Here is a 12,339-nt window from a genome sequence, read left to right as displayed (position 1 = left end):
AAAATCCTCCATGGTCCTCATTAATATTGACCATAAGAACAGTATTGGCTTATTACTTGTACCTGAATAGTGTGGGAATCAGATGCTTGACCAAGGATTTCCAGAAGAGCAGGATCAGATACAAAAAAAAATCTTGGAAATATTAACCGTTTTTTTTCCAAATACCCAGTCAGTGATTTCTGACAGATTTCCAATTGTTCCAGCAAATGTGGTAATAGCTGTGACAAAGTCTCATCTCCAACACAGCACTGCACAATGTTTGGTGTTTCATGGGCTCTCTGCATAATTCTCTGCCATGATTTATCAATGTTCTGAAATCTTCTGGCTTCCTGGAGTACATGAAAAATGCATTAGGTCTTCCTCATGTTTGTCAAATTCTAAAAATTAAAGAATTCCATGAGACAAGATAACAGTTTAATAGTTCCCTTGCTGTTCAAGTCTTCTTTGCAGGACTAATGTATGAATGTTTATAGGCATGCTTATAATGATCAGTGCTTATAATGAGCAGAGCTCAAATTCCATGATAAAGAGTCCAATGGGACAGCTTTGGAAATGTCTTTCACTTCATGTTGGGCACCAAAATTGTCCATAAAAAAAGGATTCAAACACACACCAGAAAACTCAAACAGCAGCCTTCTCAGAAATTGCGGTCTTCCTAATAGCAATACACAGTATCATGTAATGGCTGCTCCACACAGGTTATGAGGAGTAAGTTCTTAACAGTAATACTTGACAAACAAACCCAGTATAAATAGTCTGAAACTGCTGCACTTAAAAGGTATTGTAGGTGCAAGGAGACAAATTCTCAAATACTGGGAGCTGGAGAATAAATATTTTTCTACATTGGGTATACTGACTTTAAAAACTCTTTCTTCACCTACAACAAATGAAATGTTCATGGGATCATAAATTATCTGAGAACTAGGAGACATCTCAAGAGACCATCCAAAGTCATTTGCCTGTCACAAGATGGGATCATACCCATGCCACTCTTGAAAAATGTCTGCTTGTCTTGTGTTTAAAGGGGCTCAATGCTGGAGATTCAGAAGCCTCTCCAGGCAATCTTTGCTACTGATGACTCTGTTTTATTATCTAAGCTTAATCTTTCTTGTGTGTATACCAATTACTTCTCATCTTATTCATAGATACAGATAACACACTGTTTTCTTCCTTTTGAGAGCAACCTTTTTTTTTTTTAAAAAACTTATCACGTGTTCTCCTCAGTTTTTCCTCCCCTTCAAGTCAAACAAGCCTAGTTTGTTGAATCTTTTCTTGTGTGTCATCCTTCACGGATAGTTCCTCATTCTTATCACCCTATTCTATGCTGTCTTGAATTTGTCTATGTGTTTCTTTAGCCAAAACCAGGTACAATATTCTAGTTATCAGTTATTGCTGTTTATGCATTCCACTTTTCTGCCTGCATTTTACACACCAGCAATCTAAAACTCATTTTCTGATAGTACTATGAGAGACAATGTCAAAAGCCTATCAAGATATATAGCAACTACAGTTTTTCCTCTATGCACAAAGCTTATTGCCCACCTTAAAAATAAATTAGATTTGTTTTACAGGTTTTGCTCCTAAAAAATCCACACTGACTGTTACTCATCTCCTTGCTAACTTCCAGATGCATACAGTTACTTGTTGCAGTATTCATCCAGAAATTGCAGTTAAGCCCACTCATTTGTCATTACTCCTCCACCAAGCTGTTCCTTCTCCTTCTTCTTTAAAGATAGTCACCACATTTGCTTTTTTCCAGATTACCGTTTCCTGTATGAACCTTGTAAGAAGTAGCTTTAGCAGTTATCAAATGCCTCAGCTGTGCTGCAGGGGGGGTCCCTGCCCATGGCAGGGGGTTTAGAACTAGATGATCTTTAAGGTCCCTTCCAACCCAAACCATTCTATGATTCTATGATTTATTCATCTGCAAAACCTGCTTATTGATTCTCTGATAAGCATTAACAATATAAATATATCTCACGAACTAAAAAAAATATTGTTATCTTAAATAACAGTTAAGAAAGCTTTACTTAACTTACAAAAATTAATGTTAGTTTTGGAAATTGTAAGGCTTTAATTATAAAAGGTGTGGCCTGAAATAAATTAATATTTAAGAATTTCCCAGTAATCATGGTTTTGTTAAGTTACAGCACTGGTTGATCCAGTGCTACTAAACTGTGGTGTGTTAGAACCATATGAAAGCCTCTCATTAAGAGACACAACAGAGAGGTTGACTTATTCTGGTATTTCTCTCCTGCAGAAAGTCAGATCATTCCTTAACTCTTTTGCAGCTGCTATCATGGAAGGTCATAATTGCTTTTTGAAGAGGTTGCAGTAGTTCACACAGATTAGCACACATGCATCTGTCCAAGTCTTGCAGCATCTCTCCATGGGACTTCGTTATACTGAGTCCTAGCAAGTACAGAATTCATCCAGAAAATCTGTTGTTCTGTTATTACATAACTTAGAGCCTATAAACTTGTGTGCACAGAAAGAAAGGGACATTTGCATATATGGCAAAAGTGATACATCAGTTTTGTACCATTAAGTAGTCCTGAGCACTGTGCTATCATATGATTCACTAATATTGCAAGCTGACAGGAGCTTTTGACAAACAAAACTGGTATAAATAGTCTGAAACTGCCGCACTTGTAAGGTATTGTAGGTGCAAGGAGACAAGGAGCCGACATTTGAGCCTGAACTACAAACAATCCTCTTCCTGTAGGTTTGACCACGTTCTAAACAGTTCAACCAGACAGACCCCAGTTCGGCAAAGATTCTTCTGAACTGCCTATGTGCAGCCCACAAAACTTATCTGCGTTACATGCATTGGCAAGTAAACTCTGTGATGTGGCTAATCTCTCGGTACAACATGTTGCCATTAACATATTGTTATCATAAATCAACATACCTGAGGTAGTTGTTTGGCAATGTCTCCACCAACAAACACAGCTTCAAGGTAAATCCAGAGGTTTTGTACAGTAATCCAGTCTTCAATTATCTCTGCAGTATTGGTCAACTTCTGAACCCACTGTTGTATAGTGGACTTAAACGGTGCATTATATCTGTATGAACATGAGTTAAAGGGAAAAAGAACCTAAGGTGATCATTGTTTACTTTTGGCTTGATTAGATTTACACAATATGTGCATTTGTTAAGTTTTGCACCTGTTGCTCATGAGCGACCCCAGTATCATGAGGCTGTCTTCCACCAAAGCTATTTTCTCCAATATATGTGATCCTTTCAGAAGGAGCTCTCCTCGAGTTTTGAATTGGCCAAAACTGAAAGCATGAGTACTCCATTCACTGACGATGTGCTTCAATTTTGCTTCAATATCCTTTTCTTTAACAGCACTGATGCAGATATCCTGTGTAAAATTAAACTAGTAAATAACATTCCTCTAAGGCTAATATAACGCACACTTATAAAGACAATTAAAATTCACTGGCTAGATCCAGACTTCAGTGTAAATTCTAGCTAATGGAGGTATACATTGAAACACCTCAAAATTATTATATTACAAACTAGATTATATTATAGTACTACTTGTAACTGGAACATTTTATGGGCTATGCTCCATCTTCACTAGCACCTTACACTTTTGAAAATTTACTGACTCAGTGAATCTGCAGGCAGAATTTGCCTGTTTGAAGTCAAATATACCTACTGAGGAGTTTAAGGAAAAGACACACTACCAATCAAAACCAATAAACAGTCCAAGAATAGGGTGGACATGGACAACATGACTGCCTGCTACTTCTTGAAGACAGTGAGGACAGGACTGTCATAAAATTGGTTATTGCATCAGAGAGCAAAGGAGCAGCTACTCAGACTGGACACCAAATTCATGTTCAGGAGTATATTGGATTCCGTCACAGGTTTAAAGTCTTTCCTTGAGTGTAAGGCTATCACTCTGAACCTTTCACATGGCTTCAGTTCTTGTCTGGAAGTTGGATACAGCAGGGGTTTGATTTCATGTTTTTGTCTTAGAAGTGTTCCTTTGTAGAACAAGACAAATCAGGTCACTACTATGGAGGGACTGACTTAGACAGGTGCACTCTTTGCTGGGTAAAAAACTGGCTACATGGCCAGGTCCAGAGAGTTGTGGTGAGTGGAGTTAAATCCAGTTGGTGGCCAGTCACAAGTGGAGTCCCCCAGGGCTCAGTTTTAGGGCCGGTCTTGTTTAATATATTTATGGATGATCTGGATGAGGGGATTGAGTGTACCCTCAGTAAGTTTGCAGACAACACAAGTTGGGCGGGAGTGTTGATCTACTCGAGGGTAGGAAGGCTCTGCAGAGGGATCTGGACAGGATGGATCAATGGGCCGAGGCCAACTGTATGAGGTTCAACAAGGCCAAGTGCCGAGTCCTACACTTGGGTCACAACAACCCCATACAACGGTCCAGGCTTGGGTATGAGTGGCTGGAAAGCTGCCCTGCAGAAAAGGACCTGGGGGTGCTGGTTGACAGCCAGCAGTGTGCCCAGGTGGCCAAGAAGGCCAACAGCATCCTGGCCTGTATCAGAAATAGTGTGGCCAGCAGGAGTAGGGAAGTGATCATGCCTCTGTACTCGACGCTGGTGAGACCACACCTCGAATACTGTGTTCAGTTTTGGGCCCCTCACTACAAGAAGGACATTGAGGTGCTGGAGCGTGTCTAGAGAAGAGCAACGAAGCTGGTGAGGGGTCTGGAGCACAAGTCTTATGAGGAGCGGCTGAGGGAACTGGGGTTGTTCAGTCTGCAGAAGAGGAGGCTGAGGGGAGACCTTATCGATCTCTACCTGAAAGGGGGTTGCAGAGAGGTGGGTGATGGTCTCTTCTCCCAGGTGACTAGTGACAGGACAAGAGGAGATGGCCTCAAGCTGCGCCACGGGAGGTTTAGACTGGATATTAGGGAAAATTTCTTTACTGAGAGAGTGGTGAAGCATTGGAACAGGCTGCCCAGGGAGGTGGTGGAGTCACCATCACTGGAGGTGTTCAAGGAAGGTGTAGACCTGGCATTGCGGGACATGGTTTAGTAGGCATGGTGGTGTTGCGTTGATGGTTGGACTTGATGATCCTGCAGGTCTTTTCCAACCTTAATCATTCTGTGATTCTGTGACCACAGATTTAGCTAAGTGACAATAGAAATGAAGTTAGAAACTGTTGGGGTTTTCCTTCTTTATTTTTAGCTATACTTTGGTTTTGCAACAGGTAATGAACATAAAGCTAAGGTACTTGCTAGATAACTACTGTCCCCAAAGTGGAGGGGGCAATAGCTTTGTAGCTTGTGCACGTTACATAAGACTTCTCATTTCTCTGTGCTCTTGGAAGAGTCACTTTTTAAACACAAAAGAACCTTGTTCTCCTTTAATCCTATATCCTCCACTTCCGCTGTGTTCCAAGGATTTTGAGCGCTTAACAGGATCAGACTTACCTCAATGATTTTTCTTCTCTGATGAGACATTTAAAAGGAAGAAAAAAGTATAAGTAGGCAGACCCTAAACCAGAAGCATGACAGAATCACACTACTCTTAAAACAACAGAATTCCTTCTATGGAAGGATTAGTGTAATACCATTTATTTAATCCTTCTCCAGAATAAAAATGAAAGAAACTAACCATCACTGCTAATACCAGCTACCAAACGCCATTCTTCAAAAGAATTCTCCAACGAAAACCAATTTTTTTAATGTTACAAAGCTGACTAGAAACAGGATTCCAAAAGCACAGAGCCCCAGATCACAAGTTATTCATTAAAAACAAACAGAAAAGTACATGTACCTCAATATCTTCTTTATATTTTAATAAAGAGGCATCCATTATGTTTTTCAAAGAGAAATTTTCAGAGTCAATATCAAAGTGATGTCCAGTTATTTGTGCAATTCTTTCCCAGTGTCGTGACATCATTGCCTAGAAAAGTCCATAGGAATTACGGAAGACTTTTTAAAATTGTATTATTTTAGGACTAGAATGATCACATACTTTTGCACAGTATCTGTTAAACAAATAGAAGAGTCTTGATTTCCATTCCATTGAAAGCATTAATAGTTCTAATCACATTATGAAGTCTTTTTTTTTATTTTTCTATAACTAGAATTTTGCCATAAATAAAGCCGCTATTATCTACAAAAAAGAATTATGGAAAGCTTCTTATAGTCATACAACATAGTCTACAATAGAGTTTTTCAAGTGAATCTTATCTCCAAATTATTATGCTGAACATACTTTGTTTGCCATCATTTCAAGCAAAGGACAGCTCTCTGCGAAGTCATCAATTATTTTTTTTAGGTCTTGAAAAGCTTGCCATTCCTTCAATGCTTTTGGTAATTTACGGATTCTTTAAAAAGCACAAAAAAGAAGAAATATTTTATTCTTAATAACCACAATCCACCATTTAATAGTACAATATATTCTCATTTTTCAACCAGTGGACCAGTAGACTGTAAATAAAAATCCAGTTGCAAGCTGGCAACATAATATATAGCTGATTGTTTCTGACTGCAGGCATGAAACACTGCTAAGGACAGTAAAAATCACACTGGAATGGTTTGGTTTGTATTTCAGTTTGAATTAAAGGAGGTTAATTTCATGTGCAAACCCATGTCTGAACTTAAGCTTTGGCAGTGTCACTGTTTTCTTAAAAATTTGAAAATGCACCCAATTTTGTATAGGGGAAAAAGGACTGAACAGCATATATTTTCCAAGCAAAATAAAGTACATCCTAAACCAAAAGTGACCTGCTTGCAAACAGTAAAATACTTCTGTTTCAATCAAACAAGTCCTATTTTATACCTAGTTTGTATGAAAGATATTTAAAGAAAAATCTTCTTTTACGCACAATTTTAAGATAAAAAAAATTGAAAATTAAGAACCTCTTGTACTGTAAATTACCACAGCTTCACTTGCTTCTAGCAAGCCATGCCAATTTTCCTCTGCCAAAGCTATGGACCAAAGACTGACAGCAGTTCTCTTACAGCTCAATGGCAGAAACGAAAAGCTGCATGAAACCAACCCATAATGAAAAATTCCTTCAGAGAAATTCTCCATTTTTTACAGCTCAAAGTCAGACAGATCTGTCACACAATGCTGGAGCATGTGTGAATTCTTCACTGCTTGCTGGTAAGAGGTAGATGAACATATGCATACTGTCATGGCACTGCAATAATCTCTGTAGTCTTTCATCTTGAATCCAACAATAGACAGTATTAAATATTCTAGAGAAAAGCGTTGCAGAATGGAAAATTATACCCTGTCATGTATGGATAAGGCTTTAAGAGGCAGTTCCTGCCTACTTCTATGCTGACACACAAGTAACATTCTTAGAAACATTGTCCTAGGCTGGCAATTGGCAATGGGATCTCTTAGCTTGGTAGTAAAAACTGCTAATTTTTTTACACAAATACCTTTTTTTCTTTGTCTTGGTCTCAGTAATATCTTCTAACAGTTCCATACTATGTTAAAAAACTACTCCATTAATCAGGTTTAAATTTCCTTCTTAAATTTACTGGACATTTTCTTTACACTATATTGCAGTAAAACATAAAGGGAAACTTCTGTCTAGCTGTAACTATAAACTTCTATAATGTTCTCTACCACATGCGTTTTCTCTAAATATTTATCTTTTTTATCTCTTTTTAAACGGATTTATTGTCACCTACAGTTATTTTTGTGATTCTTCTTTTCATGAGTCTAGGTTTTCTATTATATTACTATTTTTAAAAGGAGTAGCAAAAAAGAACATTACACTAAAGAACTATGCATATCTTTACTATTACAATAAAACACTAATTGCATTTCCAGTGTTCCTGCTCCTTTCATAACACAGCATACCATCTTAGTTATTTCTGCAGGTAGCCCCTGTACACTGTTTAAATTTGTCCAGCTTTAAAGAGAATAGCTTGATGCAATAATGCTAGCAAGTCTACCAAAGGAAGGGTAGTACTGTGTTAGACTTCTATTACAAAAACATATTTACTGCCTATTGGTGGTCACCTTGCTCCAAATATAGCTCAACACTTGAGAGGAAAAAAAAGGCACACGTGAAGTAAAAAGAGACATGCATAACTTTCAAAAATGTTGTCATGCAATGGCTTACTTCAGAGTTCCAGGAGAAGGAAGCATAGAGTTGTACTAACCTGTAAAATATAATTAACTATAGAAAAAATTATGATGCAGATTCCAGAATCCTACTGAAATGATATCAAGACTTATAGATATTGTCCAAATGCAGAAGTATATATATTTTGCATACATTCACTTTTACTATTATTATTAAAAAAAAAAAAAGAGGGTTTTTTCCCAAATCAATGACTAGAAGACAGTTCACTCAGTTTTTTCCTGAAAAAGAAGTAAATCTCCACACCACTCCTTCAGTGTGTACAAAAATGGATCCTGCTAAAGTGATCAAAATACCATATGACTAAAAAGCCTGAGCACAAGTAACTTCTCCTATGCTTTTCAAAGATTTGGGATGAGATGAAAAACACAGATTTGATCTCAATCTCTTGAATAATACCAAAATGTAACTGAAGTCTCTCTCAGGTCACACTGAAGAATCCAAAATCAAAAGCTGATCAGAAATACTAGTGAAGCAAAGAGACACACATACTGGCTGTTCCAGAAGAGAGGATCTGCAGAAAAGAAAGCTGTTTATATTGAGTATGAAATTGTCTCAACAGAACTCACTGAGAAAGTGATCAGAGCCACTGTGTAAAGAGGTGAAGAAAATGCTTATAAAAAATAATAAAAGAAGAAAGAAAACAGAGAGACAGCTCACATCTTTTTTCCAATAGATATGCACAGGATAAAAATATTGCAAATTTATTTTCAAACTTTTGCATGTAATTTGGTTCTCATGTATACTCTGTAATTCCCATCAAGAGTAAAACATAGACTGGTACAGATAACTACTCTTGACAGAATGGATGCACAGAATAGTTAAGACCTGTGTACAGACTCTACACTTTTGCACGTAGCAAAATTCCCCTTTTCTAGCAATTCTGTCCATACCCCAGTGCCAGGAATCAGAATTCAAAGAAAGCTGGCAAAGGGGAAACAATCCAAATCCTGTTGGTTCATGAGCCCCTGCCTCTGACAGAAGTAACAAGTTGGGTCAGGGAAGTCCTGCAGACCCAGCCATGGCTGTTGAAAAACCAAAGGTGCATCTTTACCAACACAGTAGAAAAAAGCCTCTGATTTCAGCAAAGCATGGTTTCACCTAACAGTTAGTTTGCATGTAATGTGGAAATCATTCTTCCCCTCACACCTCAGAAATAACCCCTCAGAATTTAGTGTGGCTACCTACCCTTGTTGAAATAAGAATTTAAATCCATACAAATGCGCAGAAGCAGACAGTAACATCAAAACTCTGTCCACCATCACAGACTAAAAATTAATAACTAACTAAATCACTGAGAAGGTAATATATGAAGATCAGCTATGAAGGTTATTTATACCTACAACCAACTTGCCACAGATTTATGCACCTTATTCATTACATAGGCTACAACCTACCATGTCAGTATACCCCAACAAGCCTAAAGTGACTTGCAGACTGAGCTAAGCAAGGTCACGCACTAGCTGCATATTGCACCACAGGCTGCAACTACTGCAGCTGTGCTGAGCACTTGAGCAAGCATGATCTTGAAATAAACTAATAGATTTTTGCCCCTCAGGGCAATTTTCACAAGATAATTAACACAGAAAGCTGAGAAATAAAAATTACATGCTCTTCAATAAATAACTTACCTGTTTTGAAAATCCAGAAGTTCACTGTTAATTTTTTCAATATTTAAATCATTCCAAAGCATTTCATTGTATCGATCGATATTAGCAGTAACTGAATTATAAAGACTGTAAAGTTTCTGAAGCAATGAAAGCTCACGTTTAATTTTGTGCAGTTCAGGATACTCTGTTTCAAATTTTAAAAGAAGAAATTTGTGAATGTTAATTAGGTACAACTGTATTCATGAACATAAAAATCCACGTATTTCTAAAATTGATATTTAATAATGTCTGAAATCAGACTTGTGGTCTTTTAGATAGTGACTAGTAAGACAAACTTTTCCAGTTACATTACATAAGAACATCAGATTTTGATGCACAGTAATTGTTTATATTGCTGAGTTTTTTATAAATATTCTTCTATAACAGTAGATGTAATCTTATAAGGGAGGTGCTGCCTCTATCTCTGTGAGGAAGATAATGTTGAAAAAGTAGTTGAAATGGCAAAGGGACACACTATAGTTTTATAGAAGAACTAAAATATCCCCCACCTCAATTTGCATTATTTACTTAAGAGGCAGAGGTTGGGGATGGGGGGTGTGTGCTATCAAAATAAAAATACAGAATGAAAGTATTTAAAATGGACCTCCTTAACAGAAATGTTTTGTTTAGTTTCTCTCATATGTTTGGGAATTCCTAGTTAAATACATCATGATTATTGCATATGTCTTCAGACAGGAAAATATACTGAATTTAGCATGTACAAATTAAAGTGCTTATCATACATTCTGCTGTAACTTTAATTCACACCATCGTCTTCCAAACTTGAAGTGTGTCTGACTAGGAGACATGAGGATATTACAGATCAATTGCACAGCCCAAGGGAATTCAGTATATATCTGGAGCAGGGACAACTTGAGTACTTCAGCAACATGTTCCCCAAATTTGGACATGGAGGAGTACAGACAGGAGATGCGCTTAGCTCTGAACAGAAAAAGCAAGAGAGCTAAGCAGCTGGACAATGAGATACACATAACAGTGCAATATTTTTCTACCTGATGTTTATGTATGTGCAGACTGAGAGCCAGTTTCACACAGCTGCTTTTCACAGGAAAGATAATAATAATTTACTGCAAGGAGTTTTTCTATAATCAATCCAGCACTGAATGCATTTAGCAAGACCCAGAAGAAAAATTTAATGGCCCAGGACCAGGTATCCATATCCCCTGAGAAAATACCTGTGATAGGAAGACCAAACAATTCTTCCCCACCAGAAAGAGAGATATACTTCCGCCATAGCTCATCAAATTTGGCTTGAAAGATCTGTAATCTGTCACTTGCTTCATGGGGAGGAACATTCGCCTCACTGGGGCCCCTGTAAAAAACAAAACAAATTCAGTGCAAGTTTCAACCATACAGGTTTCACAAAGAAGCACAACAGAACTCAGACCTGACTTACTGAGCAGTTTTTAATATTTTCTAACATTTTTTCTAGAATTTTTCACAAAAGACACTAAAAGAGAAAAAGCAAAGTATATTCAGTGTCCCAACATTACATATTGAGAAAGCCCAATTTATTTTCTAATTATTAAATTCATCCGGGTTACCATACATATTAAAAACAGCTAAGATCTATAAACGTTTTGTCTTTGTTATTTTCCATTTCTTTTCTTTTGTAAAATACATTTTAATTATTATTTTCATTTATATTCCTAAAAAGGGAAAGACAGCAGCTATATAATTCAGGGATGAAAACTGTGGTAGCTGGTACTAGAACCATAATTAAGCACTCAGAAAAATAACAGAAAAAATATGATTTTGCACTAATGAATACACCTCAGCTGGAAGACTGGGTGTAATCCCCAGCTCTCACGCCTGGGACCACTTCTTGGCTGCATCATAATATTTTGGGATGAGAAGTGTAAGTATCTCATCTTCTGTTGTGCCATGGTTATTTCTAGAAAGAAATACAGGCACATGGGCATCAGAGAGCAGTGCAGCCTGGCTGCTTGGCAAGGAAAATGGAACCAGGAGATGAAAGCAGTAACACGGTCAGCAGAGGCAGCCAGGGCCTGGTCCCACAGTACCTGAGCAAAGAGAGCAGGGCAGGCCTGGGGATGGTAGTCAGGTTCAAATGAGAGTCCAGATCTTTAGACAAGTCCACAATAATTACACAAGACCAAGGTCAAGCAGGGAAGATGAGTCAGCAAGTCAAGGTCAGGAGCAGGTCTAGTGAAGGTAACCAGGATGAGACACAGTCCAGTGGCTACCAGGCTGTTCTGAGATCAGGCTAAGAAGTGAGTCTGTGTGTTGGGATCCAGGTTCAGCTCAGTAGGGTCCATGGCCAGGCACAGGCATGGCTGCGACAGAGCTGGAGCTGTATGTCAGGTCAGGGAACCAAGCAGTGAAGCCTCAGCTTTAAAGCAAATCCCACAGGAAGGGGTGTCAGCCTTCCTGAGGCCTCCCAGCAGAGCTGCCTGGGAGTGCTCTGTCACCAAAGGAAGGGGGAAGCCCTCAGATGCACCAGCTCTAAGTTGGCCCTGAGCCCAGGCAGCTGAACCTCCAGGAGAGGGGATGCTTTCAGGGTCCCTACAACTGGTAGCAGCCACAGGGTGTTTCCATTAATTCCTCTGGA

The 12,339-nt window shown here is 38.3% G+C and overlaps 1 protein-coding gene across 1 annotated transcript in view; it reads right to left on the bottom strand.

Moving 5' to 3' along the window:
• The window catches only part of LOC104264962 (dynein axonemal heavy chain 5-like), a 183,951-nt gene that overhangs the window by 131,098 nt on the left and 40,514 nt on the right, over positions 1–12,339 (bottom strand). Inside the window, exons 30-36 of the mRNA XM_059835976.1 lie at positions 10,943–11,079; positions 9,729–9,891; positions 6,207–6,318; positions 5,763–5,891; positions 3,168–3,367; positions 2,912–3,065; positions 63–329 (exon numbers count right to left, since the gene is read on the bottom strand). Coding sequence (XP_059691959.1) covers positions 63–329; positions 2,912–3,065; positions 3,168–3,367; positions 5,763–5,891; positions 6,207–6,318; positions 9,729–9,891; positions 10,943–11,079 — 1,162 coding nt within the window. The remainder of the gene's footprint in view (positions 1–62; positions 330–2,911; positions 3,066–3,167; positions 3,368–5,762; positions 5,892–6,206; positions 6,319–9,728; positions 9,892–10,942; positions 11,080–12,339) is intronic.

Source organism: Gavia stellata, chromosome 3 (assembly GCF_030936135.1).
Source record: "Gavia stellata isolate bGavSte3 chromosome 3, bGavSte3.hap2, whole genome shotgun sequence".
NCBI lineage: Eukaryota > Metazoa > Chordata > Aves > Gaviiformes > Gaviidae > Gavia > Gavia stellata.
Note: the sequence above shows the minus strand (reverse complement) of the source record. Positions and strands in the feature narration are given on the sequence as shown.